This window comes from Chaetodon auriga, chromosome 10, assembly GCF_051107435.1.
Source record: "Chaetodon auriga isolate fChaAug3 chromosome 10, fChaAug3.hap1, whole genome shotgun sequence".
NCBI classification, from domain to species: Eukaryota; Metazoa; Chordata; class Actinopteri; order Chaetodontiformes; family Chaetodontidae; genus Chaetodon; species Chaetodon auriga.
The window spans coordinates 4,309,520-4,336,816 of NC_135083.1; the positions used below are offsets into that span (position 1 = coordinate 4,309,520).

General features: G+C 42.0%; 1 protein-coding gene across 1 annotated transcript; it reads left to right on the forward strand.

Moving 5' to 3' along the window:
• The first annotated feature begins 2,174 nt into the window (after nucleotides 1–2,174).
• vwa5b1 (von Willebrand factor A domain containing 5B1) lies at nucleotides 2,175–25,579 on the forward strand. The gene is made up of 22 exons (XM_076739928.1): nucleotides 2,175–2,331; nucleotides 5,045–5,201; nucleotides 5,380–5,541; nucleotides 6,210–6,429; nucleotides 6,602–6,756; nucleotides 7,808–7,939; nucleotides 9,241–9,365; nucleotides 10,786–10,962; nucleotides 12,053–12,163; nucleotides 12,317–12,519; nucleotides 13,673–13,787; nucleotides 14,008–14,193; nucleotides 14,381–14,582; nucleotides 14,953–15,152; nucleotides 16,304–16,550; nucleotides 17,401–17,694; nucleotides 18,368–18,505; nucleotides 19,634–19,768; nucleotides 20,325–20,396; nucleotides 20,866–20,935; nucleotides 21,859–21,982; nucleotides 22,796–25,579. The coding sequence occupies exons 2-22, from the start codon at nucleotides 5,063–5,065 to the stop codon at nucleotides 23,450–23,452; spliced, it is 3,864 nt and encodes a 1,287-aa protein (XP_076596043.1). The 5' UTR covers nucleotides 2,175–2,331; nucleotides 5,045–5,062; the 3' UTR covers nucleotides 23,453–25,579.
• Nucleotides 25,580–27,297: the final 1,718 nt, after the last annotated feature.

Consider the following 27,297-nt stretch of genomic DNA (forward strand, 5'->3'; position numbering starts at 1 on the left):
CTAAATGTTTTCCCAATTGTTTGACGAGCTACTGTCTGTTTGTTTTCACAAGGAACATATACACTTCATGTTTTTGCTTTTTTTTCGAGGTTTATGAGAACACGTAAAGGCACCGCTGTATTCCACCCTGTGCACTGAACCTGCTGACACACCCATCACGCGTCATCTACACAAAACTGGTGCATGACCGGTATTTATCCAATTGCATGAAATACACGAATCTCATCTTTACGAAAATGAATTTCATTATTATAACAGATATTTGTCTATTTCCTAATTTGCTTAGTATTTCATGATCATCACTGATCACCTGATGTGTTCTGTGATTTAGTTTCCTCATAATACTTACTGTTGTAATTCTGATGTGTATTAATCTGTATGAGTTGAAGTATTTTCAAATTCATGTCAAATGTCTATTTGTAGGCCTATTGTCATTTTGTCATCATTACTTGGCTGCAACTGATGATTATCGATTTTTCTGTTGTTGATTTCTCTTTTTGATTGATTGGTTATTATTTTTCTGTGTAGTTAGAGGGTTAAAGCCAAATTCCACTTACGTTTAGATGTTGATGATTAGATGTGTTGAGCTAGGTCTATTTTAAATTGACTGATTAATTATTGTCTATGAAATGTCAAAAAAAATAATCAAAAATGTCCACCACAATGTCCCAGAGCTCAATCTGGCATCTTCAAATGGCTTGTTTTGTTGACCAACAATCCAAAATGTAAACATATTCATAGTTTTTATATATATATATGAAAATGCTCACAACAAATTTTCAGATTCTAGCTTTTGGGGAGCTTAAACTGAGGAATGTTTGGCAATGTTTTGCCTGTAAAAATAACAAAAACAGTTGCAGATTGATGTTCTGTCTCTTGTGGAATTGACTTATTGCTTCAATTACAAAGCACACAAACTCAGTGCTTGACAAAGGGAACCAACATACCTTATATTTCTGAGACGGTTATTCCACTAATTGTCCCATGTGATTGACTTGTTTCTTGGACCGTTTGTCGGACAAAACGAGAAACTGGATGACCTAGAGCTTTGGGAATTTTTTTTTAGGGCAATTCTCTCTGTTTTCTGACATTTTACAGACCAAACGAAAACAATCTACAAATTAGTGGATAATGAAAATAACCTTTAGGTGCAGCCCCATACTTCAAAGTCACTTAAACAAAACCATTTCTTGACTTTCACCTTACTACGGAGTGAGAGAGCATGAGTGTGTGTGTGTGTGTGTGTGTGAGAGAGAGAGAGAGAGAGAGAGAGAGAGAGAGAGAGAGAGTGTGTGTGTGTGTGTGTGTGTGTGTGTGTGTGTGTGTGTGTGTGTGTGTGTGTGACTGCATTTGAAAGGTTGAAAAACAGAAGCGAGGGGGAAGGAGTGTGTGGGAGGGGGGGGGTACAGAGTTTTATTGGCTGCAGGTTGATTCAATTTGGAGGCGGATGTTGGGTTTCAGCCAACCCACCCCCCACACATACACACATCCACACACACACACACCATCTACATTTTCGTCACTACCAAAATGACTATAAACACACATTAATTGTCATGGTAACCTCGCAAGAAAACAGATGGATCAAACCGAGTGATCACAAAACATGGAGACAGCCAAACACCCACGGCAGATTTAAAACGCTGAGAGCTCTGCAATCACCCCGGAGGGAGGAAGAGACAGAGATTATAGGTGATACGGGGGGGGGGGGGGGGGGGGGGGCCTGTAGTGCTCCCTCACCCACCAATCTATTCCTCAAAGCCTTTTTTCACAGTACATGTCATTTACCCTCATCCATAGCTATTAAAAAGGATACCTGAATGGTTCCTGTTCTCATCGATGTCAGGGAGGGCTGTAGTGAGTGGGTGGTGCTGATGCTGTGAATGCGCATCTGAGAGGAAGGGGTATGTTTATTGGAAGGAGTGGACCCTCTGTCTCAGCCCCTCTGTCTCTCTCTCTCTCTCTCTCTCTCTCTCTCTCTCTCTCTCTCAAAGCCCTCCAACTCCAGCATCCACAGGGATGAAGGAGGAAGAAGGGGAGGAGAATAAATGAAACAGTTTCTGCAACCACATGTTGCAATGCTTGATTAAACTGCTGCAGCAGCTCCTACCTACCTTCCCTCTCTGTGCATTGTACGTCTAACTAACGATGTGGCCGCTGCATCTGTAGCTTCTGCCACCTGTGGCAGCACTCCTATTCCCTCTACGCCACAGAGGCAGAACAAAAAAGGGGAGCTGAGAGAGGTCGGAGAGGAGGAGGATATCTTTCATGATAAGTGGACTTCTGACAGAGAGAGATCCTCACTGCATAGCCAGCTGACACAAATGAAAGGTAAGATAATGAGGCTGATACCGTGGTCATGTCAGATGCATTTTAAGGCTGTATAGTGTGTGATTTTGATGATGCATAAATAAACATCCCCGTCATTTGTTTGAAATGAAGAAAAGGTCGACCAGTCATATAAAACTACCTGTGATGCATCTTGATTTACACTGCAAACATATATTCAGACGCTGTGTCCCAACAGGTGGTTACCACAGCATCTGCTCACTGTTTTGACTCTAATGAGTGCAGAGGAGTGTGGCAGTGCTGATAGAAAATGTTAAGAGTTGATGGTTTGGTGGTTTTTCAACAAACCCTGGAGGGAAGCAGAGTGATACATGTGACTGAGCCAACGAGGAGAGAGTCATCCTGGGACTGCCACTTTTAACACTAATTACTATCAGAAGAAGGATGGTAAAGGGAAGGATGGCATGCAGCTCATGGAAAATGTCATTTTTTTTTAAAGTGTTAACTTATTTAAAATTTGAATTCATATCGCCTTTTGTATGAGGTACGTCTTTAATCTCACAATAATTTGTATCCACTTGTATGAGGACATCATCTCTATGACATAAAGAGATAGAGGGATGTATCACTGTTTGCTTCTGTGGCTGACTGGACACATGATGGCACTGTTGAGATGGACAACTGAGTAGTCTAATTACATCTGTATGACCTTTTCCTCGCCATTTATAACCATATGTGCCTAAAACCTATTAGAAAGACTGATCAAATTTGTTATTGATTATGAAGGACTTCTTATATTGCCAGCAGGTCTGAAAGTTGTATCTGTGGAGACCAGCACAGCCTGTTTGAATGCTCTAATTGACATTATGATTTTGTGGTTTGCATGAAGGAAAGAGATCGCCTGGTGTTTTAATTGCAATCAGTCACAGTATCAAAAATAAAGGCACACTTGAGAGATGTTACTGGTCAGTCACCAGGCAAGCAGGCAAGCAAGCAAGCAGAGCTGTCTCTATGGAAATTGCTTTCGTCATAACACTTCCTATCAAGCCTGTGCTGGGGCTCTGGTCGTGCAGCAGACACAGACCCTTGACAGCACACAACCAAGATTGCTGGTGGAGGAGACGACATTAAAAATTAAACAACGCCCCGAAGCAACAGATCATTTTATTGTTTAATTTACATAATTAACAGCGCTGCCCTCCTCCCAGAGATTTCATCCTTCTGTATCTTAAGCTTCTGTTTTTCACCTCACATGGTGCTGAATACTGTTTTTTCTCTCTAATGTTAAATTGTTGGTCTGTTGTAATGATGATACCACTCCAAAATTGTTTTTTTTTTTCAATTATATTTTTTTTATTTTATTGTTGTGACCTTTATTTCTAATGCTCTAAGTACCTGTGTCTCCTATCCTAAGGCTCTTCGGTTTCACACCATATCGCTGAAGATTATTGAGGTTGCAGTATCTATAAAACTGGCTGCACTGACCTGACATCGTGATAGCTGCTTTCATCTAATTTTGGAGATTGAAATGAAACTCTGCTGTGTTTGATGTTATTGCTGGGCAACAAAAGTGGTAAAAGAGAGGAAAAAAGAAAGGCTCTAGGCTGCTATCAAGCCCCAAAGTGTTAAATTTATAAGCCATATCGACATAGTACAAAATCACATTTCTACAATGTGTAGAATATCTAAATGAAACAATGCTTTGTGAAATAATTTCTGAAATGATTAAAACTCAGCTTTTATTATTGTTATTATTATGAAATGTTTTGGTTTATAAGGGTTCATTTTTATTCTAGAATTTTAAGTTGAAAATCCCCCTTTTCAAGTCTGTTTTTATTTCATAATGGCATTTTCCCAATAAAACTTTCATTTCATGACACTTTTTATTTCATATTATCACTTTTCATGACAGTGGTCACATGCCCCCCCCTTCCTGTAAACTCAGCAACTGCTACCAGATTTAGCCATTTAGCATATGTTAGCTAGAGCAACAACAATGCTAAATTATATCTGAATCGACAATGTAGCTGTTGCTGTAAGTTGAGGCTAATACCACCTTGTAATTATTTAGTTTAAAAACACTGCACATGCTACATTCCTGGATTATTAGCGTGGCAGGATTGTGACCTTTTTTTACTCAAATTCGAAGCGAAGAACCAGTGTTAACAGTCGCAGCTAACATTAGCTAATTAGTTCAAGTTACTTTGACTCCGGTTTGATTTTCAAAGATAATTCTCAGAAAGAGTATTTTTCTGTTTTTGCACAAGCCAACAGGAGCTAGCTAACAATGCTAACACCAGCTCCTCACTTCCATGATGAGTAATAATCCAAAGCTCACAAGCCGGCTTAGCTAGTTTGCAGACTAGCCAGGTAGTTTGAGCAGCTTTGTTAAGTGTCATGAATGAAGGCAGATGGTTTCTGTGTCTGTGTACAGTATATCAGAACAACTGTTTATGTTTGACTGAATAATGATGGCATTGACTTTTCTCTAGCTAACGGGAGCTAGCTGTAGCTTAACTGGCTAAATTTGTTAGCCGTTGTTGAGCTTGCTAGCTTAAGAATGAATAAGGGAATTTCTATAATGAAAAAAAAATCTATTATGATCAGAATAAAATGATGAAATACTATTTCATAATATTTAGTTTTAATAATTTCTTCAGCTACAGTATTTCACAAGTCATTGTTTCAGTTATGTATGTTATTTAATTATGTCCTTTCTATTTAATGAATTTTTGGACATTTGGCGACAAACCAGAGTCCTAAAACCAGCAACATGCCTGGACTCATTAACAAGGAGACCCGGAGTGCTCTGCCCCTCAGTGTATCTGACATCACTTCCTGTGTCAGGGGTTATTCTCTGGCCATGACAGCCTCTATGACCTACGAAAATATCGAGGATCATGCCATTGAGGGTGAGTTTGTGCACTATTCTCTTTAGCTAGGCCTGTGCGAATCCTACCTACTTTCACCTAATTCAGACCCAGTTTATGCTCTGAAACACACCGTTGTAAGATTCACCATTGTCGAATGAATATGTGTATTTGCTTGTTTGCTGCCTCTCACTGATGACCTTATTTCTGCTGCTGTTAGGGATCTTCATTTATCCACTGGAGGAAAATGCCATTGTTGTGGGGTTCGAGTCAATGATATCCAGTCAGATTATAACACTGCAAATCAAAGACAAGGCAAAAATTGACGACTGTTGTCTGGATTGCTGCAACACATCTAATGGAGCCCCGCAAAGTGGCACTGGTAAGGTTAAAGCTGATCTAATCAAGTTTGTTGTTTGTTTAGCAATTATTTCAAATTATTATGTATAATGTGTAAATTCTTTCAGCTTGAGTCATACTAGGCCAAAAATCTGCCCTTGCTGCTTCACTGAGTCCCCCAACTTTATGGAAGTACAGAAATAAAATGCCAGAGGACCCCTTTAAGTCTGTTACATGGGTACGCATGGGAACACATTTTTATCAGATGGACCGTATCTACAGACATAATTTTGGTTTAGGTTTACAGCAGGTAGATACAGGCGAAGTAATGCAGTGCAATGGTTTAAGATGAGTGTGTTATAATAAAATCATAGTATACTACTTCACTTACTACTTCACTTAAAGAGGTGGGAATACCTTCTGTATAATTAAGTCTGAGGACGATCCTTTAAAAGACAGCGTAATGTGAGCCCGTGGTCTTTCTAAAGATGCATCTGAGTTTTGTACTAAGCTCCTAATTAGAGGAGCAGAAGTCTATTTTACATTACAGAGAAGAACTTGCTTAAATGAGTCAACACTGAATAATCAGATTTTTAAGGCATCAAAGATAAGTCTGCAGTTTCTCGATTGCCTTTGAATTACCTTGGATGCCATAAGAGTCATGTAATTTGAGCTGAAATTTACTTTTACTAATCTAGTCTGGTGTTACAGGACACATAGTGATGGATGAGGATTTGGAGAGGACAGTGTTAGTGGTTTACCTTGGCATCATCCCTCCTATGGAGACGGTCCATATTCTGGTTAGTACCTCCTCTGAGCTCTCCACCCTGCCCAACGGAGGCATCAGGGTCTCATCTCCACCGGTGTGTACACCGCGGGTACAGAGGACCATCAATGAGGAGCAGGGACTATCCCCAAACTTCTCCAGAACGTAAGAAAATACAGAAATTCATGAAAACAATATAAAAGTCGCTGTCTTGTTGGGTCAAAGTTTTGTGTTTAAAAATAAATCTTTGTATGGATGAAAACTGATAGTACTGATGTTTCATGTGCTCATTCAAGATGGCTTCATTTTGATGAGAGTTGTGCTTTGCTGCATTTAGGCGGGACAGGCATACTTATGCCTCAAGTCCTCATGACCAAACTCCCAGCTCCCCTCAGCTGTGGTTGGCTTCACTCCTGGAGGAGGAGGTCATCAACTCAATGGACTACGAGTTTAACTTCCAGCTGGAGATACGGGCTCCATATCTCCTCGCAGGTCAGAGAAATAACTACTACTGCTATAATTGATAGATATATACTCTCAGGGCAAATCCACTTGTCAGATGTGGCATTGCACCCATGAGCTATCTGGAAATAATACTGGGTTTGCCAGCGTGTATAATGGTATCAGGCCTGATCACATGAGATATCCTGTTATCAAGCGCTGCATTTCAGTGCTCCCAGAAAGAAGCTGTAATTGTGACGCATCCTCCAGTAAAGTGCAGAGAAGGAAAAAAAGAGTGTTTGCAGTTAAATGCGTATATGTGTGTGTTTTGCAATGCCACACACTGCTTTATATTTGGATGTTGGGAACGTAAGTGTGTTGAAAGAAGGACATTTTTGAAAACATGGCAAGAGATGGTTATCTTAGCTTAGCAATGAGACTGGAAACAGGTTGAAACAGCTTGCGCCAGCGCCTCCAGACATCTTTTACAATTGTAAATCTCTACAAACATCTGCACAAAGAAGTGGATGAGTGAAAATTCAATTTGAGGGTTTGTGGGTTGGACTTTTTCTTGGCCGGGAGTCTTGTTGTCACGAATGTCAAGCCGGGCCAGCCAAGAAATAGTAGAGCACATAACTCTATGTGTTAATTAGAGAGTTTTAGACGTGGATTTTTATACCTTTAGACAGAGCCAGGCTAGCTGTTTCCCCCTGTTCCCATGTTTTATGCTAAGCTAAGCTAAATAGCTTCACATTTATCCAACATATATGAGACTGGTGCCTATCTTCTCATCATACTCATGGCAAGAAAGCATATTAGATAAATGTAATTTTCAAAAAGTTGATTTAAACTTGACAACATTGTGATTTATATATGGTGGACGTTCTCACCTTATAATTCATAATTGCTGGTTTTTATTCTTCATGTTTTCTCAAACATTGCTTGAAGCGAATCTGTACATATCTTGCTTTTTTTAATCTTTTGGAAATTTGTGCCCTTCTAAATGTGACTCATTTGAGTGGAACCTGCTGCTTTGTTATACTTTTATTACTGGAAGTGGAGCCACTGTTTATTTGATCTGCTGTGGTTGCTGTCTGTGTAGGTGTAGAAAGCCCCTCTCATGCTATCCGAGCTGATGCAGACCCTCTGGCTCGCTCTGCCACCAGCGTTGTCATCACTCTGGCTGACAAGTACACTTATGACTGTCCTGTCAAAATCCTCATCTACCCCAGCGGTAGGTCCACAGCTTGAAAACTCACTCCCAGTATGGCGCCCCAACTAGTCTTTCCTCCCCTTCTTTTACAGCATTTTTTGTGTGAAGCTTGAAATCACACCAGTTGCGAGGTGATTCAGTGCTCCACTTTGTGTGTGTGTGAGTGCCTCATCAGAATAAACAGGTCCTCCTGTTGTTAATGTATGACATGCCAGCAGAATCAGACTCCATTGTGTGGGTGTGCAGCGTCAGGTTTTTTCTCCCTGTGCTCACTGCCGTCTTGACCTATAGTATGTGTGGGCCAGTTTTCTCCCAGAGGCAGGAATGAGCCACGGCCTCGCAGATCCAATTGGCTTCTTATGAAGGTTTTGTTCACAAACAGACCTGCTGCCAGTGCGGGGCAATTTAATTCAGCTCAGACTGTTGCTGCAGTTTCAATCATAACATGGATGCTCAGCTCAAGCAGAGACATGGAGGAAATTGAGCTGCATTATAGGCATGCATGTGTAGGTGTTATCACACATCATCAGCTTGATTACTTAATGGCCACAAACACAGGCTGTAAGTCAAAGTGATTACTACAGGATTTCTGCAGGGTTCACTAAGTTAGACTAAGCTAGACCACATAGAGTTCAATTTAATATTCCTCTTCAAACCAGAGCCTGAAACCAGTAGGGATGATGAGGGTGAATTTATTAATGTATTCATTTTTCTAACACATTTTTGACAGTATTTCCCAGCTTCCAATATTAGCATTAATTTATCGTCCCACTTGTCACATTATGACCTGGATGTGGATAAGCAGCATAGGACAGATTAACCAATTAAAAAGTAACTAATTAATTTAAGGTCCATAAGTGGATTTAAAATAAGATCAGAGGTTTAGAACAATAGTACTGACAGTTTTTGGTACAATCACATACAAAAATAATTAATAGCTAATGTTACTGCCTGCAGCAGGCCAGAAGACAAATAGAGGACCTTTGTAAATAAAATGTAAGCCTCTTAATCTAAGGCCTTTTTATGAGAAATCAGAAATCAATGCTTTTCAAGGCCTGCAGATACCCTGCATTGAAGGGAAATAACAGCTCCCAGGATTCACTCAATCCTCTCAGCTCATTTTTGTTGTCTTGAGACCCAGCTGTGGTACAGCATCTTTATTTGCAATCACCTCTTGATTCTCACATGAACGCGGTACTAATTCTGCACTACAGATTACCACGCTCCCCCTGGTCTCAATTGCAGCCGCTGTCCATCTGCTTTATAATCTGTCTGTGATATTTGCAGTCATGTCTTGGTCCTGACTATCTGTGTTGCTTTAGAGCCTCACGTGCCACATGTGCTCATTGAGAATGGAGACATGATGCAGGAGGAGTACGACGAGTATCTTCACGGCCGGAGCGATTTCATCAAGGCCACCAAGAAGGACTCCAGCAACGAGAGGAAAGTGAGTGTGACATCGCCATCAGCACCATGTACCCGACCTGAGGACAACGCCGTCATAACAATATCATTTTGAGGACTGTGGTCAACAGTAGTGCAATATCACGAACAATGCCCTAAAACAAACTGCTTTTGTGAAGCTGCAGAGATTGTATCTCATTATCTTGTCATGTCTAACAATATAATGAAATCCAACACTATGATAGCACACACAATGGTTTTAAATTACTAGAAGGCTGGATCAACTCCTGCCTGACACAGTCTCAACAAATACTGAACATTATGATGCACACATGGGTAGTATTTCTGCAGTTTTATTGAATTGGATTGAAACAACTTTTGCAGGTGTTTATAGACTATGACCAGTCCATAAGTTCATGAAATATTGGGAGTTATAATTTTTACTTAAGAGTAAATTTTCTCCTCTATCTATTTTTTTATATATATATATATATATATATATATATATATATATATATATATATATATATATATATATATATATATATATATCTTTAAAATGCATTACAAGTCAATTAAATATGTGAATTAAAGGTATCTTAACTACACAAGATCACATGAAACCCACTAGTTAAAAGCTCAGATGCAGTTAGCTTACTGCTATGGCAGTTAGCAGTTAGCTTACTGCTACTGCTTAATTAAGCTAGTTAGCTTAGTAGTTTTTGTACTAGTACTGTTTTTTTTCCTGTATCGTGGTTAGACTTAGTAGGCTAGTACCTAAATTAACTATGCGGAATAACAAGCTACCAAATTGGCAAAATGGATATTTTAGATGACAGCTGGAGAACAGACATCTAAATCTAAATTAGCTTTAGCTAAAGCTAGCTGTGGCTATCTCACCAGCTAGCTAGTTTTCACTAGCTAACCAACACATTTTACATGCTGTTTTCAAGGAAATTATGTATTTCTAACATATATTTTTATATGCTGAAACATATTCAATTTTGACTCACTGGAGAAGCCTTCTGTGTTTTGCTCTGTAGGCTGCAAGCTACTGTTTCTACCATTTAAACAATATTAACATGTTTTTCAGTCTGCCGAGCTGAACATGGTGGTTATTCACTTTTGAGAGTCCTGTATGTCCTCACATGTTCTGCTATGCTATGATGAGGTTGTTAAGTGACCAGCAGACTGAAACGGCGGGGACAGGGAGAGCACTTAGCCATACAGCAAAAATGTGTTTCTATGGAAACACTCCAAGGCTCGCCACATTCTGCCTGGAATTTCCTGCACGTCCACAATATTTGACGTCCTCTGTCTCTGAACCCGGCCACTTGACTCTTTTTTATGCCTTCTTTCAGTGTCAAATTAGAGCCTGTACAAATTCATAGAAAGTCCAGTCACATCATTGTGCCAAATCCCCCATAATCTATGGTTTGGATTGGATCCATCTGTCGTCACAGGTAGATATCATTCACCGGCGGCTCCATAAGGACATCCTCCACAACCCTGTGGTCATGTTGAACTTTTGCCCTGATCTCAAGTCTATCAGCTCAGACCTGAGGAAGGTTCACGGCGAGTTTATCTTCCTCATTGACCGCAGCGGCAGCATGAGCGGGGTTAACATCAACCGTGTGAAGGTACTTTAATCTCAGTCTGGTGCACCGTGTTGTATTTCTTGCATAGATGCTGCTGCAAACATAAACTGATTTACATATAAATTATGACATATCACACATCATCACCAGTTTAAAGATGGGTTTTTTAAATCATATTTGAAAGAATTAGTTGAATAGTGTTACAGTCGACACCAAACACATGAAAATAGACACATTTTTAAAGAGATTAAACTATTACATGAAAACACCCGACAAACCTGATATGCCACTGGAGGCTGTGTAATTCCTTTCTAGGCTCACAGCCATACTGATTCTGCAGTCTTTGGAGATTATAGATGTGGTTAGCCAACTGTGTGAAGGGCAAATACACGAGGATATTGATCAGGCAAATCATTTACTATTCACAAAATGTCTCCCAGTTGCTAGGTTTTAGACAGCCAGTCTTTGAGACCTTATCAGACATCATGTGATGTTTCTTCAATACCTACAGAGCTGGTATGTTTTTTGAATTTGTTTGTACGTTATTTAGCTGCTTTAGCACTGATACCAGCCTGTGATGTGAGGCTGACTGCTGTTCACCTCAGACTCAGGCTTTTATTGGATGTGTCTGATACTACAGAGTCTGGCCTTAAGGCCAGGGCAGTGATGTAATGACTATTTACCACTGATCTTTCAAGAAATCCTGCAGATTACATTTAAAAATACCTCTTAAAGTTTGAACAGTACAGGTTGAATTTTTGTCTTTGTTAATGCACCTGAGCAGATGTGTCAGGCCAGTGTGGCTTTTGTGCTCTTCACCTGAATGAAGGCTGAGATAAGTGGTATTTCTCCAGTAACTGCTCCTCTGCTGTAGAAGAGGCAGTGATGGATGAAATGACAGTGTGATGCCTCTCTCCGCTCACTCCTGTCCTTGAGCTGTGCAGAGATGACAGCTGTGTAGAGCACTGCGCTTCAATTCAACCAGACACCAGCAGACGTAGCTGTGTTACAGTGGAAATGAGCAAATAGCTCAACAGGACATTAAGCACTTCACGAGGAGAAGAGTTTTTGTTCTGTTCTATTTTCCGGACATGAACTTAGTCTGCTCTCGGTCTCTCTCTCTCTCTCTCAGGATGCCATGGTGGTGATTCTCAAGAGCCTTGTGCCAGGCTGCCTTTTTAACATCATAGGCTTCGGCTCTACGTTCAAATCACTTTTTACAACCAGCCAGACATATGAGGAGGTAAAGTAGGCCTGCAATACATTACTGCATAATATTGTACCCATTGTGATACAGATAAGGTACATTTTTTGTGCTATGTGAGTTTAGAATTTGAGCTACTGTAGCTCAAGAAACCACAGTTTATCTTTTCTCCTCCTTATCTCCACAACTCAGGAAGCCCTGGCCTTGGCTTGTGAGTATGTTAGAAAGATCAGAGCAGACATGGGAGGGACCAACATCCTGGCACCGCTCAACTGGATCCTGAGGCAGCCGATGTCCAGTGGACACCCCCGCCTGCTCTTCCTACTCACCGATGGGGCCGTCAGCAACACGGGCAAAGTTATCGAGCTGGTCCGCAGCCATGCGCGCTATGTCAGGCAAGTGTGACTGTGAACACAGTCTGAGCTCTGTTCTCAGTGTTCAATGTCATCTTTCCAATAAGGAAGGAAGATCAATAATGAGTGACATTTCGCAGATATAGCCATGGATGTTTAATGGGAGCTTTTGCTGTCAAAGCTGTTGTGTCTAAACACATTACAAAATGACCCATTTGTTGCTAAATGTGATTCGTGACATGAATGTATGTTTCATTGTGGCTCTTCTTTAAGAGCAAGCGTATTAGCAGCCACTGTAGAACTGACAGCTCTGGCAGAGAAGCTATTGTGTGTTCTGTCAAAGCAAATTTCATCTTGTGTGTATGTCTATTGTGCAAATAGCAAAATGCACAGCTATACTACTATACATTCATATCCAGGGATTGTCAGAGGCTTAAATGAACACCTGGGTATGGAGCTATAATCGCCTCAAAATGAAACCTGGGAATATGAATGCACTGAATGTCAATGTCAAATGTGATGTATATCGCCACAAAGAATCTGTCAGATTTGTGCAGCCTTGATTGTAGATTTAAAGATTGTTTTGAAGCTGCAGCCAGAGTAAGGAAATACAAATGCTCCCTAAAGGCTACAAACACCAACTGTGAACGGAGAGTGCGCGTCGGTGGGTCAACAAATCTGCAGTACACAGGGAAATCATTTCATTTTGCAGCTTGCATCTAAGTCTCATGCTGTGAATCCCTCTCCTGAGTCACCGTGGAAATAATTGACTTTTGATGAATGCCCCCAGATGATTGCATTAGGTTCACAGAGCTTGGCCAATTCATCAACACTTCCTGGGTCATTATCGTAGTATGTTTACAAATCAGTGCAGTCAGTCAGAGACCAAACAACAAGGAATCTCTGTTCTGAAAATCCATCTGAGGTTTTTGGCTCTGTAAAAGGTGACATTTCCGATTTGATCTGCACTCTTTGATCTCAATAAAAGTGCAAACGGACATGGTTGCAATAAGATTAGTCGGATCATCCCTCGGTGAAAAATGGGATAAAAATGTACAAAAAAAAAAAAAAAAGCCAACCTACTAAGCAAGAAGTCTGAGAAGGAGCCGGCGTGTCTCCTATCCAAATCTGTATCCATCTGTTACCATGCACATATATCTCTCATCTATCAGCAGTGTTTAATGTGTTCGTGCAGATGTTTTACGTTCGGCATTGGGCAGAATGCTTGCAGGAGGCTGGTGCAGGGACTGGCGACAGTTTCCAAAGGGACAGCAGAGTTCCTGGCTGAAGGAGAGAGGCTGCAGCCCAAGGTACTCATTTCCAGCCTTGTGTATCACTCCTCACGACAGCCAGCTATTCTTAGGGGCACTGGAGAGCCATTATGCGGTGGTTTCTAAGCACTGAGTGTCTACCACACTTATCAGTTAGGAAATCGTATCATAGAGATACTATTAGCTTTATGCACTGGTCCAGGAGAAGCTGAGTTTTGTATCTGAAAGTCTATTTTAGTGGCTTATTTTTACCTCATAGATGATCAAGTCCCTGAAGAAAACCATGTCTCCAGTACTCAGTGACATTTCCATCGAATGGCTCTTTCCTGAGACCAAAGAAGTGCTGCTGTCCCCGGTGGGCAGCACCTTCCTGTTTCCAGGGGACAGTCTGATTGGCTACACTGTGGTTTGTGACACCACCCGCTACCATGCCAACCCAAGATCTGTAAGTGCAAGATCGGTTTTGTGACTAGTTCGATTTTTAGATAAGTAATGTGTTTAATTTAAATCATGTATCCGTTAAAAAAAAGAAGGCCAAAGCTAATTATGAAGAAGATTTTTAATCAAACCCTCTGAATAGGTCTTATGGAAGCACTTGTCTTAGATATGTCACCTACTCACAATCTCAACAGGATAAAAGGAGGCGATACAGCATGATGCGCTCCGTTGAGTCAGCCAGCTCTGTGTTTTACCACTCTCAAGAAGAGGACCCACTGAAGACAGGTGTCGACAGCCAGGGGTCCTACAGGGAGGCGCTGTCAGGCCCTCTGTGTGACTCCTACCAGGACTCCATGATAGACAGCAGCCCTGCCACCACAGAGCAAGACGCTGTGGGTAAGAACCAACAGTACACACAGTTTCTACTGCAGTCCTTAATGTTAATTTGTGTATTCTTATTGGCAGTTCAACTAGTCTTACATTGAAGGCAGTTGGAGTATTGATGGCATTCAGATGAAACTGCTTATCAAGCCAAACAGGGCCAACTAATGCAGTTAATCACATCAGACACAACTTAGATATTACTGCTAAATCAGTAAACTGGTTGGCTGATATTAGCGTATTGCAGATATATGAAAAAAATACACTACAGAAATGGCAAAGTATGGTTGAACCAATTTAGAAACATGTCACCATATCAACGTATGACAGTGTGGTGGATTGTTATTGTGCACATTAACATAACATGTTGTCAACAAAACATCAGGGTTGGATTGTAAGACGTCTCCAAGAAGGCGTGCGTACAGCACCAACCAGATAATAGACTACAACCCGACAAAGAAGGTCTTCACTCCCAGTGATCCCAGCTCTTTGGCTGCAAAGAATCCACTGAGGAGAGCCAAAGTCCAGGAGCTGATAGTCCAGATGAGCCCTGAGCACGAGACGCAGTGGAGGAACGACTATCAGGTGTGGTCCCACGCTGTGGAGAGCAACATATGCATGACTGCTGTTAAGATGAGCAGCAGTGGCTTAGTTTGAAAAATGGGTCAGCGGTTAGCTCTCACTGAATTTGTAGCTCACAGATCTGAAACCAGTGCTTCCAACATGATTTTCCTAAGTAATAATGATGCACATTTTAGATGCTTAAGCACACATATGCACATTGAATAAGCCACAGTCAGTTATGGTTGTGGAGGCAGGACAATCTTCAATTGTCATTATGGTGAAAATGTATATTTGTATTCAGTCTGTGTTAGCAGATTAAACAGCCATCTGACCCGTGTCTGGACTGCAGTATAATCAAGAACAGACTAATGTGCTCTTCTCAGTAATGAGGGGCAAAATGTACGACTGGTAATTAGTTTTGAATATTCCTCTGGGAGCATCTAAACAGAATTCACTGGCCTGTGAAGAAATTGTTTCTTCTCTCCATTGCATTCATACCATGATTAATCTATATTTAATAGTTACAAGCAAATATTGTAACTTTCCATTCATTTGTTTGTGTATTGCCACATAAATGAAAGAAATATGAAATATGCAAGATGATGAACCTCCAAACAGGGGAAACAATCCTTCTGCTTCTTTCATTTGACTTGATTTCTCGCTCTTACAGTATCCACAGTGTTTCATTGACACCCGATATATCCTAAACAATTACACTTTAATTCATCGGCTGTAATCAAAAGTGCTACCAAAATGCCACACACTGAATTGTTCTATCTTTTAAATTGCGAGCATCTTCACCCAGTGTGATAATAAACTGAATGTCTTTGAGTTTTGGTCACGTCTTTGGTCATAAACCAAAGACAGGCTTAAATTGCTTCAATAAACTGTTACTTGCAGTTGCAGCGTAGATTATTTATTTAGTTTCATCAGACAACCAACAGCTTCAGTGTGCAACTGTTTTCACCCAAAAACGAATGTGATATTCCTTTTGAACATGTAGTCAAGAGTCTGTATGTCCTCATCGCCAGACAGCACCATGTCATATGAGCTTCAGTGAACACGCTGCAGTGCCCAGAAATACAATTAAAAACATGAGCTTCCAGAACTTAGAAAACTTGATTGCACCAGGGTATTTGAACTAAAAAAAACTAACTTTTATTTGCTTTCAGCCACAGCTGGCAAGTCTGTGTGCCTCATCTTCCAGAGGGCGTCCCGCCAGCTGTCACAAGCCGCTCCCTCAGCAGGAGCCGCTTCTGCATCAGGAAGCCCACTCAGAGCCTCAGCTCCATCCCCAGCCTCAGGACAACCCTCAGCTCAGCGGCATCAGCACGCCGCCTGCAGCTCGCAACGCCGCCGGGGAAGATGGATCCAGATCATCCACTGACAGCCCATCTGTAGGCAGCATCGGAGATACCGGTGAGACCGCGAGCCCAGCCCTCCTGTTCCACTGGTTTCAGTGCTTATGGGTGATGTTTGTTTGTTTTTGTTGGGTGAATCTGTCTGCAAGTGTGTTATGTGTAAGCTGTTTGGTGATAGAATAAAAGTTTTATCATCATCTTTTACCCAAATCACACAGATATTATGATTATTAATTTAGGAGCAGTTTGATATAGAATAGCTTACATGTGTCACCGCTTCTTGGCTAAGACCGTAACCTCCTGGAGTCTGTATGGATTAACCAAACGAGATGTTTCATGTAGTTGGATTTGTATACCTGTGGACAGAGCCAGGCTCGCTGTCTGTCCTGCTATCCCATCTTTATGCTGAGGTAAGATAGCTGTCGCCTGGCTTTTATACTGATCAGATGGATACGAGGGTGGTATTGATTTTGGTGTTAGCGTGAGGTTGCAAGACCAGCACAGACTCGAAAAAGACAACTAGCCACAGCCATGCTAGTAATGTGACATCCAACCTAAATCTGAGATGAGGAAGGCTGAGTCTTCAGTCTTGGCAGATCGAGCACAGAGGTGACTTCTGAGGAGGACAGGAAATGTTTTTTCTAAATTTGGGAACAAAAGAGAAAATGAATCAGGAGATGAATAAGGAACAAATGAGTCAGCTCTTCAGGAAACAATTACTGGAGGTCCATTCAAGCAGAAGGAACAGACAGCTTTGGAAACACAGGAGATGAATCAATTTAACACAAATCCAGTCGCAAGTGAGCAGACGCAGGTGACGAGCTTCAGACCAGTTTGAATGCATGTTGAGTGAAGAAGGATAATAATAATACGTTCATGAATCAAACTAGACTGCCGTGATATTTCAGATGGTTATGGACACCAGTTATGTCAAGCAGAAACCCCACAAGAGCCCCAAACATCAGATCTGGGTGCTGCCAACCAGCACAAAGGTGACTGCAAGGCCGTGGTGTCCGGGCTGCTGTGTGGGAAACCGGCCAGGTGGGAGGTCGTCTTTGATGTCGAGCCCTTCCTGAGCGGCCGAGAACGCGAGGAAAAGGTTCACGAGGAGCTGTGGAACGAGACCTTCCACCACCTGGCTGGACGCTCCATCATACACGACTTTGAGCACATGGTGGACAAGGAGTGCGAGATCGAGCACGGTGAGCTCTGCGGTGATTTCAAGGTTTTCAGAAAGATTTGGAGACGAATGAATCTTGAGGGTTTTAAGATTGTAAAGACAGAACAGGAGTATAGACCGACACTTCTGACAATTTTAATTTGATTAGAAGCTCCTGTGTCTCTTAGCAGCTTACTTCACAGAGGTGTTGATGCTTTAGAGATACAACTTTAAAGGAATAGTTCAACATTTTGGGGAAATACGCTCATTTGAGTGAGATGAGAAGGCTCTCAAAAATTGTCCATTTGAAGCTATAGCCAGAGGAGAGTTAGCTTAGCTTAGCATTAAGACTGGAAATATGAGAAAACATCCAGCCTGGCTCTGTCTAAAGGAAACAGATCTGCATGGATTGAACAAAGGGACGGGTTAGGTGGATTTTTCTCCCTTTGGACAGAGCCAGGCTCGCTGTTTCCTTCTGAGCTAAGCTAACTGTGTACTGGCTACAACTTCAACTTCAAGAAGGTGATGAAGCACATCTAAAAAAAAAAAAAAGTCAAACTATTCCTTTACGTTGTGTTTCAGATATACACGTGATGTATTATTCATGTAATCATGTACATTTGGAATAATGTTATTCAGTGTTATGTCACACAGTATAATATTATGTAATCCTATTATATGTTACGTAATGATTTCATGATAATTGTAATTCACAGGCTCTGGGAGGAAGTACCAGCTCTACGCTATTCACACCAGCAAGGCCTGCAATATACTGAGCAAATACACAGCGTTTATCCCCATCGACCTGGACACTAATGAGTATTTGCAGACATGTATTGAATACATTAACCCCAGTAAGTCATATGGATTCAGTGTGAGTCAGACATTTTGGGAAATATGCTTAATGCCTTTCTTGACAAAAGTTAACCAAAACAGCTAGACTGAGTCTGTAAAAACTGTGAAATTCACTTCAGTGACGGTCGTCACTTTTTAGATAAGTTAGCAAAGTCAGAAGTTGCTCATTAAAGTTGTTTAGTAAACGACTCTTAAACCTGGTGCACCTGGTTACTGGCACACTTAGATTTTTGCTCCTTGCACTTCTGGCATTGTTTCCACCGACACTGGACTTCCCTGCAGATTTCCAAATGACTTTTATCTGACCTGCTGATAAATTCTCATATTGACCATCATAACATTAAACTGGAAAATGTGTAGAACTAGTGATATAATGAGATTTAGATGGACTAAATTATGTTCAATGCTCATCACCGACTGGTTTACAAGGCAGACTATCAGTTCCCATGTACATATACTGGAGGTGTGAGACCAAATATACAATGTATGGGAATGCATGAGTAATCTATTCTGTATGCCTTCACACTTGGCTTACATCAAATACACTGATTTCATATTGTATGACTGTATTATTCAGTCTAGTTTGCTTAAATTTCCAAGCTTTAGAAATAAAACAAACTCATAATTTGCCACTTAAACCCCCAAAAAATCAGGATTTGCAGCATGTTGTCACATGTTGTGACTTTCAAATGTTAGCATGATAAGACACAAACACAAAGCTAACGTAACTCAGCCTCCATCGTGGAAAACTCATCAACACGAGCACGGCCTGAGACAGTCATGGAGCTCATCCAAGCTCTGCTACGTCCTGCAGAACCACCTCCATCTGGCTCAAATGGCGAGTTTTTAGGGAACCCCATGTCTTGGCTGGGAACAGTTATTTCCTTGAGTTTTGCCAGGCAACCAGTGGAGACTCCAAAAAGAAAGCAAACACGCATATTTCCCAAAATGTTCAACTACTTCTTCACATTTCAATGTTGTAGCCTGCAAATTTCTCACAACACTCAGCTGAGATTAACTGATTTAGGGTCAGTTTAATGCATGCCTAAATCCAAAACTGGCTTAATCTCCAAACTTTCACAATGAACATGTCTCCCTCCTTAAAATAATAATAATTTTGTGTTCAGGTGAAGGTCCGAAGAAGGGCTCACATTCCAGGTCTCGTTCAGGGAGCAGGAAGAACAAAGGGTACTCCATCGGACTGGGTCGCTCGCAGTCTGGCGGCGTGTCCGAGGAAGCTGAAGAAGTCCTGTCGCCCAACAGTAGACCGCATTTTCTATATTCATCTCAATTGATAAGCAGCAGAGAGCGCTTTAATTATCAGATCAGCAACCAGCAAGAAAGCTCCAGCCACAGAGCTACAGAGAGAGATAGAAGGCATCTTTTATTGAGAGTGAATGTCGTGAGTAGACAGGAAATGGAAAGTCATTCTTTCTTTGGAGAGAAGGTGATATGAGATTTTTCAAGATTTATGTTTATATATTCATATTTATTCAAATCTGTCTTTACTGGAAATGGAAAAGTTGCATCTCCTGCAGCAGGAGCTGTGAGATACTGAGCACGCGGAAAGCTGTGTGCTGCTTTACATTAAAACAGCTGGACTTCAGTAAAAAGGGCACAACGTTTTAAATTGGTTTTCAGTGGTGGCAGAGCAACAGCAGGAGCCAAGACTAGCACACTGCTCGGCATCTGTTTGGCACTGCCGCTTGAAAGAGGTGCACAGTGGGCACAGATGCACACGTGTTGCATCAGCGTTGCCTCTTCTTTACGTCTAATCTGTTTTTTTCTGAAAACTGCTCTTTCTGATCGTTCTCGTAGATGCAGAGGATGGTGTCTCCCCCTGCAGCACCCCTTCTTCCTCCGGCTGGGAGAAATGTGGTTTCGCAGAGGGTAAGAAAGTGCAACACATCAGCCAGTCAGTGCGCTCGCTGTATCTCATCCATTTCCCCCACAATGACCTTTGACATAAACTGTCTGGTGGTCTCTTGTTATTTTCTGGGCAACAGTATTATTCCAAATATGAAACATGATATTATTGACATTCTAGTCCCTCTTCTTGTAAGTGATGACACAAGAAGAGGCAATTTGGTGGGTTGTATTGACAAATTCTGTCTGGACGTTTTCAAAAACACAATGAGCACATACCGAAGGTACAAACACACACAGGAGGAAGTGAGAGACAGCTGCTGGAATACACTGTTTGTCCTCCGCTGTCACTGTTACATCTCAGTGGGTGTGTTTTTCTTCTGTAATATGAGCGACTCATGTTCAGAGCTGAGTAGAAAAGTGACAGAGAATGCCACTGCTTCTCTCTCTCTCTCGCCTCCCTTTGTCTAACTCTGCCTCTCTGGTCTCCAAGTCTTCCAGAGGAGTCCGTCTGTGACCTCTGATCAATCACAGAAATCGGTGGAGAGCCTATTTTCTGCCAGGTGGGTGTTCGGAGACTGTCTGGCTACATAAATGCGCTGTAACTGTGGTACCACCGCATACGCAAACACAGGGACTTCAGCCCGATAATTGCTTTTAACACTGCCTGACTTTTGCCTGAGAATTTCTTTAATATCTTTATTCATTTCTGTTGGCTGATTTTGACTTTTAGAACATGCTGTCTTGTCATTTAGAGTGTAAAACCACAGTAGCTCTGTGAGGCAGATACTGAGTAAAAAGCCAGCTTTTTTTAAAAAGAAAAAAAAGAGGTGAGGCATCATAATGTACGTGCATAATGGAACACGTTTGGAAGGCATTCATAAAGTAGAACTCGGTGCCTTTAGACCAAAGTGACAAAATAGCTGTTACATAAAGAGAAATGGAGAAATGAGTTCAAAGCCCGGCTCCTTCCTCACCTCCACGCAGCTGGACAGTTGCTGCATGAGTGTGAATGTTGGACTGTCAATTTTGGAAAATTACAGAAATTGTTTGACACGATTCAGGTGTCAGAATGGTCTGATGGAGTTTACTGACCCCTTCACGCGCATCAGTGAGTGCGAACATCAGCATGCTAACATGCTCACAATGACAAAGCTAACATGCTGGTGTTTTGCATCATCAGCTTAGTTTAGCATCTAAGCATAATTAGCTTATTAGCGCTAAGCACAAAGCACAGCTGAGGCTGATGGGAATGTCATTTGTTTTGTCTGGCTGCCTTTGAAAAATTGTTTAGATTTGAGTTTGAACCAAAGTGGCTAAAAATCTCCATTGTCCTCAATTTTTATGATTTCCATTATATAGAAATCTACCGATGTAACAGAGTAATCAAAAGACAGAATTGCTTTCCGTGTCCTGATAGAAGCAGTAGATCAAATCTAAACGTTGTGTGCGCTCCACATACTGTCCACTCCCCTTCCTCTGTCAGGTTGGCCCTCACCAGGACTCGTCTCCTGACTCGGGCTGCCAAAGGATTCATGTGTCGATCTCACAGCAAGTCCGGTGATTCAATTGGAGAGAGTGACAATGAAAACAAAGACTACATCCCTCTGGTGGGTAGCAGATCTGCACATGCCAATGCTCTGTCCACCTGCATGTTTTTGGATGGACACAATTTGATCGGCTGTAGGTTTGTCTAAAGAGACAAATGTGTCCCAATCTGTTGAGCCATAAGAGTCAATGGGAGCAATAAGCAGTGGCCTCTTTAAGCTGTTCTGAATAGTCCAGAGTGCTGTGATGTGCAGCATGTTGTAACTTAAAAAAACTTGTGTAAAAGCAAACTACACACCATGTTTTTGTGAGCACCGTCATTGTTTTTCTGCCAAGCAAAACAAGAAAAATCCTGTGTTATTTAAATCTTGCCTGGGGGCCTAAAGCAGTGTCCAGGCTTAATGTTATCTTGTGAGCTCACACTCTGCCCCTCCCTGAAACCACCAAGACCTTGAAGTAGGCTCTAATTATACTGTGCAAGCCACCCTGTTCATGTATTATTCATCTCTTTTCAAATCCAATAGAAAATTATCAGAATAGCTGCCCCCAAAATAATTTTCCCTTCCTTTAATAATACCAAGAGATATCCTATTGGAAGGCACCTCACGCCCAGCTGATGACTGGAGGAGGATGTAATGAGCCCGATAGATGACTGTTGTTACAATATACAGCGCAGTACACAAAACAGCATGCACTCAAATCAGTTGATCAGGGGCTCCCACACTTTTTTTTTAATTGTTTGTCATTAATAAAACCCGTGAAATTTCAGTGCTCTAAATGCACCCCACCCCCCACTTGACATGTACCACTACTGATTAAAAAAATAAAACAAGATGTACTTTATGTGAAGCTGTAAAGTATGTCCTTCTCCACAGGTGCTGTTGCAGTTGGCTAGTGGTGCGTTTCCCCTGGACATAGCTCTGTGTGATGCCATTAACGTGCCCATGGACAAGCTAAAGTGGACGTCCCCCTTCAACAGCCACCGCACCAGCCTGGGCCACCTGTCTCACTCCAGCAGCCGCCGTGCTGAGAGTGCCGATGACGGACGCAGAAACGAGACAGAAACAAATCAGCGGCCAGCTGAGCACACTGTAGGCAACCACAGCCCCTCACATCTGTCCAGGAGTGCCTGGATGGTGGACGCTGGTCCTTCATCATTAGGCAGTTCATCCACCGCCGCTGAGCCTCAGCTCTCCCCACACTCTCAGGTGGACAGTGGACGGGGTTCCGGGTCAGGGGGCTTGGAAACAGCATCTCCCAGCTGGGCACTAAAGAGGATGCTGGATCCAGAGAGCATGGTGTGGGCCACAGCTGTGGCCCTCGCTTGGCTGGAGCACAGCTCTGCCAGTTATTTCATAGAGTGGGAAATGGTAGCCGCCAAGGCCAGCATGTGGCTGAGTGCGCAGGACATCCCAGAAGGCCGAGACTTAGCCTCCATCAAGGCCGCTGCCAACCAGCTCTTCATCATCCTCAGACACTGGGATGAAAATCTGCAATTGAACATGCTCTGTTACAACCCGAACAGTGTCTGAGGCCTGCTAGTCCAGGACTGAAAACAGGCTGCTGAAAGTACTCAATTTCATATGATACTATGCTAACTGAGGCTGTACTATTCTCTGTTCAGCAGTATGTCCTCTGGAGTCTGATATTGCCGTGCAGTTGTGAGCGATGTGTATTTTCTTCTGTTCGTGTGCTGTTCCTCTAAACATATCACAGGCTCTTCAGAGGCACTATGTGCAAGCTATTACCTCGCTGGTGCCATATACTGTAGCTGGATCCCTGTTAGCAAGGGATCCAATCAGAGCTATGTGACAGATTTGAGTTTCATGGAAAAGAACATGATTGTTTAATTAGTAGCATGCTGGATCACTGACCATCAACATCTGAGAAAAGCTCTTACTGTCATCATATTGATGTTATAGGGAGAATGCTGCAAAACGCTTGTAAGAGAAAACTGTTACATCGATTGACACACACTGTTTTTACATCTTTACTGCATTTCCTGAATTGATTGTATTGTGGAGAAATGTCACAGGACAACAGAGACATTTGAGTACTTGCTAGCAGGACTGCCTGTCTTTTCTAATGCCTGTCTTTGCCATTTGCCAGTGTCAGTAATATTTGCCATTTTTGCCATTTGGTTATAGCAGAGACAGAAAAAATATGCAAATAGCTCAAGAAAATACAAAATATATGTTAAAATTTGGTTAAAAAATGTGGCTTTGGTGGGAATCTGTGAATGTGTATCCCACTGGCATGTTATTTATGGTTTATTATTTACATACAGTTTACATTTTTTTCACTTATCTGAGTATACCTGTGTAGGTTTCGATCATGCATTAGTTTTCTGATTCAGAGACAGTAACAGATCTGGAGTCGGTTGCACCATCTGTTTGCAAGTTCAAAATTGGCCTAGTTGTACGATAAGAGCAAGGGGTTGCACCATACAACTGTTCCTACAAAGAGAAAAGCTGGTACCAAATATTTACACCCTGTAGCTGCCTGGTGTGATTGTTGCGTAGCCAATTAAACCAAATGATAAAGCTAATGTTAGCGTGTTGACATATTACCCATTCAGACTGAGATGGACTGACATAGTTTAAGTCATAGGTACATTTAGAAAACAGTGGAAGTTTAGCCATGCTAGCAGAATGGCTCCAAACACTGCTGTGCCTCAGTACACGTGATGTACGCGGAAGTTGCAATACCCTGATCGACCACTACACCAAAATCTCTGAACAGCCCAGCTTTCTGCAGGCTTTCAGTGGCATTGAACGCTGTGTTTGCTTGGATGCTATCGTTAGCTGGTTGCTTTTTATTTGTGCACAGCGCTAAAGACGTGTTCTTGCAACTGATTCACACTGAAGACTTTAAGGCATTCCTCATTGTTAACAGTGCAACCCAATTTAATAAAGTTTGAAAGCAGCTAGTAGTTTAGAACTTTGGGAGAACGACACACACAAACTTAGTAATGGATTTACACACAGCTGGTGCGACCCTTTCCCGAGGAACATGGGCAACGACCAACAGTCCTTTCTCTGGGAATCAGAGAGGAAAGAGCCCTGCAAGTTCTGTCATGCTCACAGCTCATTTACCGCAAGTGCCTAACCAAGGTTTAAAGTCCGCAGCAAATGTACATCTGTTCACTGCAGTTTAACCAACGTGAGTAATGATTCTTTCTTTTCTTAAACATACAGGACCTCCTTTCTTCGTGTGTGTGGCCTGTGGAGGCATCTTTCGGTATTGATTTTCTTCGTATTCCATTACAGTTGTTGCTTTACTCAGGTATTTATTCATTTTTTTTCACTCAGGCTGAGCTGCATAAATCTTTCTGCATGAACACAGGTGTTTATGTCATGATGTTTGATGGCTGAATTGCCACATTGGAGCCAGTAGCGCAGTATTTTGCTCTCTGAAATGAGAACTTCAGTAGATGTCATATTGTAATATTTTTGTGCTGTGATTGCAGTAGTAAGTGCAACTGTAACTGTTGTATTTTTATGTACTGGGTCAATTATATAGTGCGGTATCTTTCAACTCGCTGTGTGTGCCTTTCTAATGATTGTTCACTGTTTGAGGCTGTTGAAAGCTTCTGTGGTGTCTTTATAATTGTCGATGCTATGATCTGCCCTGCAGGTGCATGTAATAAAATAACTCAAACTCTCAAAATAGAGCATGGAGTGCCACCTTTAACTCAATCTCTCTGAAGGCCTGCTCACACCAGCATTTAAAACTTTAACATTGTGAGGTAAAAGCGAATGTTTGTGCCAAATTCAGATCTGATTAACTTTGACATCCTTAGAGAGCCAGAGTCCAAGATGGAGGAAGCTGTTGTAGCTTATTAGCTGCGTCACCGTCCTCTGTTGATATATAAACTGCTTTACTCCAGAAAATGATTTGCAGACAGTTATGAGACATTACGATTAGTCATTTGGCAGAAGCTTTTATCCAAAGCGACGTACATATGAATTCACACACCGATGACACAGCATCGAGGGCAGGTTTAGGGTTCAGTATCTTTCCCAAGGATACTTCAGCATGTGGACTGCAGAGGCCAGGGATCGAACCACTGACCGCTCTTTCTCCTGAGCCACAGCCACCCCCGAGACGTATTTCAAATAAGCTGTGTGACCTTATTGTTCTGCTAACGACCAGGCTAATGAATCAGCAGCTGCTGGGAGCCACACAGTTTAAGCTAATGAGTTAGCAAGCTTATTGGCTTGGAGAGCTTTTTGTGACCCTTTAATTACTCTTTAATGACATAAATTATTTACAACCTGTAGAACAAAACGTCACAGAAGGAGAAAGTGCAGAAAAAATGGAAAGGATAGATACTGCGACCGCCTCGGGCTAACTCAGCTGGTTACTGTGTTAGCGGTTAGCTCAGCAGCTACAGTCGACCAGCTAGTTCTGCTTATAGAATCACTTCGCTGCTTTAACACTTTCAGGTGTGACGAGGCCTAAAGACTGAACTCTTGGTGATCAGATCATCAGTATCCAGCTCAGCTTCTCCTGCTCTCCAACATCTCTTTGCACTGTATAACCTCACAAAGATCAGGTTAAGGCCTGAGTATGCCAGTCACCTCCCTGTACAGGCATTGGCTGTCTCGTGCCTTGACTACTTTGCTGGCAGGGTTGCCAGCATGAACAGTAAAACTGCTGCAAATGGTCCAAAATGCGGCAGCTTGTTCTTCAATCAGCCTAAAACAGCACGTCAGTGTGCTTTTCACAACTCTCCAATGGCTCCCTGTGGCTGCTCTTCATCACTTGTGCCAACCCTGACACCCACCTGCCTGAAGTCCCTCAGTACCTGTTCACCTATACCTTGTCTCCATCTCATTTCCTACACGCTTCATGCCTCGCTGCGTGTACCTGTAACCCTGTGGCACCGCGTGGAGCCTGAGACTGAGCGCTCTCAATGACTTCGCTTTGATCCACTGCAGCTTGGACTGCGCTTCATTTCTACATCGCTGTGGTGCAGAAGTGTCTGTGTGGAAATAACCAATTATTAAGAAGCCCTATTTGCTCCACAGAACACACATACACTGCATTCCATGTGCGCTTATTGTAATTCGCAGTGCACGTCGTCTCTACTGGGAGCGTAAGTGAAAGACATACTGTGTAATTCCATGTGGATCAGTAGGTGATGTGATGTCATGGTGACATCTACGGTTCCGGTTGTATTTCCTCCCAGAGTGATACAGCACATGTCTCATTAACAACAAAAGCTCCTTCAAAATCAAAGAGGGCAGTAGTAATTAGGATGACAAGACATCATTTATACCAACCAGCCTTTTACAAGGTAAAACATGCGCAGCGTGAGAGATTCGAAAAGGGTGAGTGAAGGAGGAATGGAGGGAGAGACGGACAGAAAACA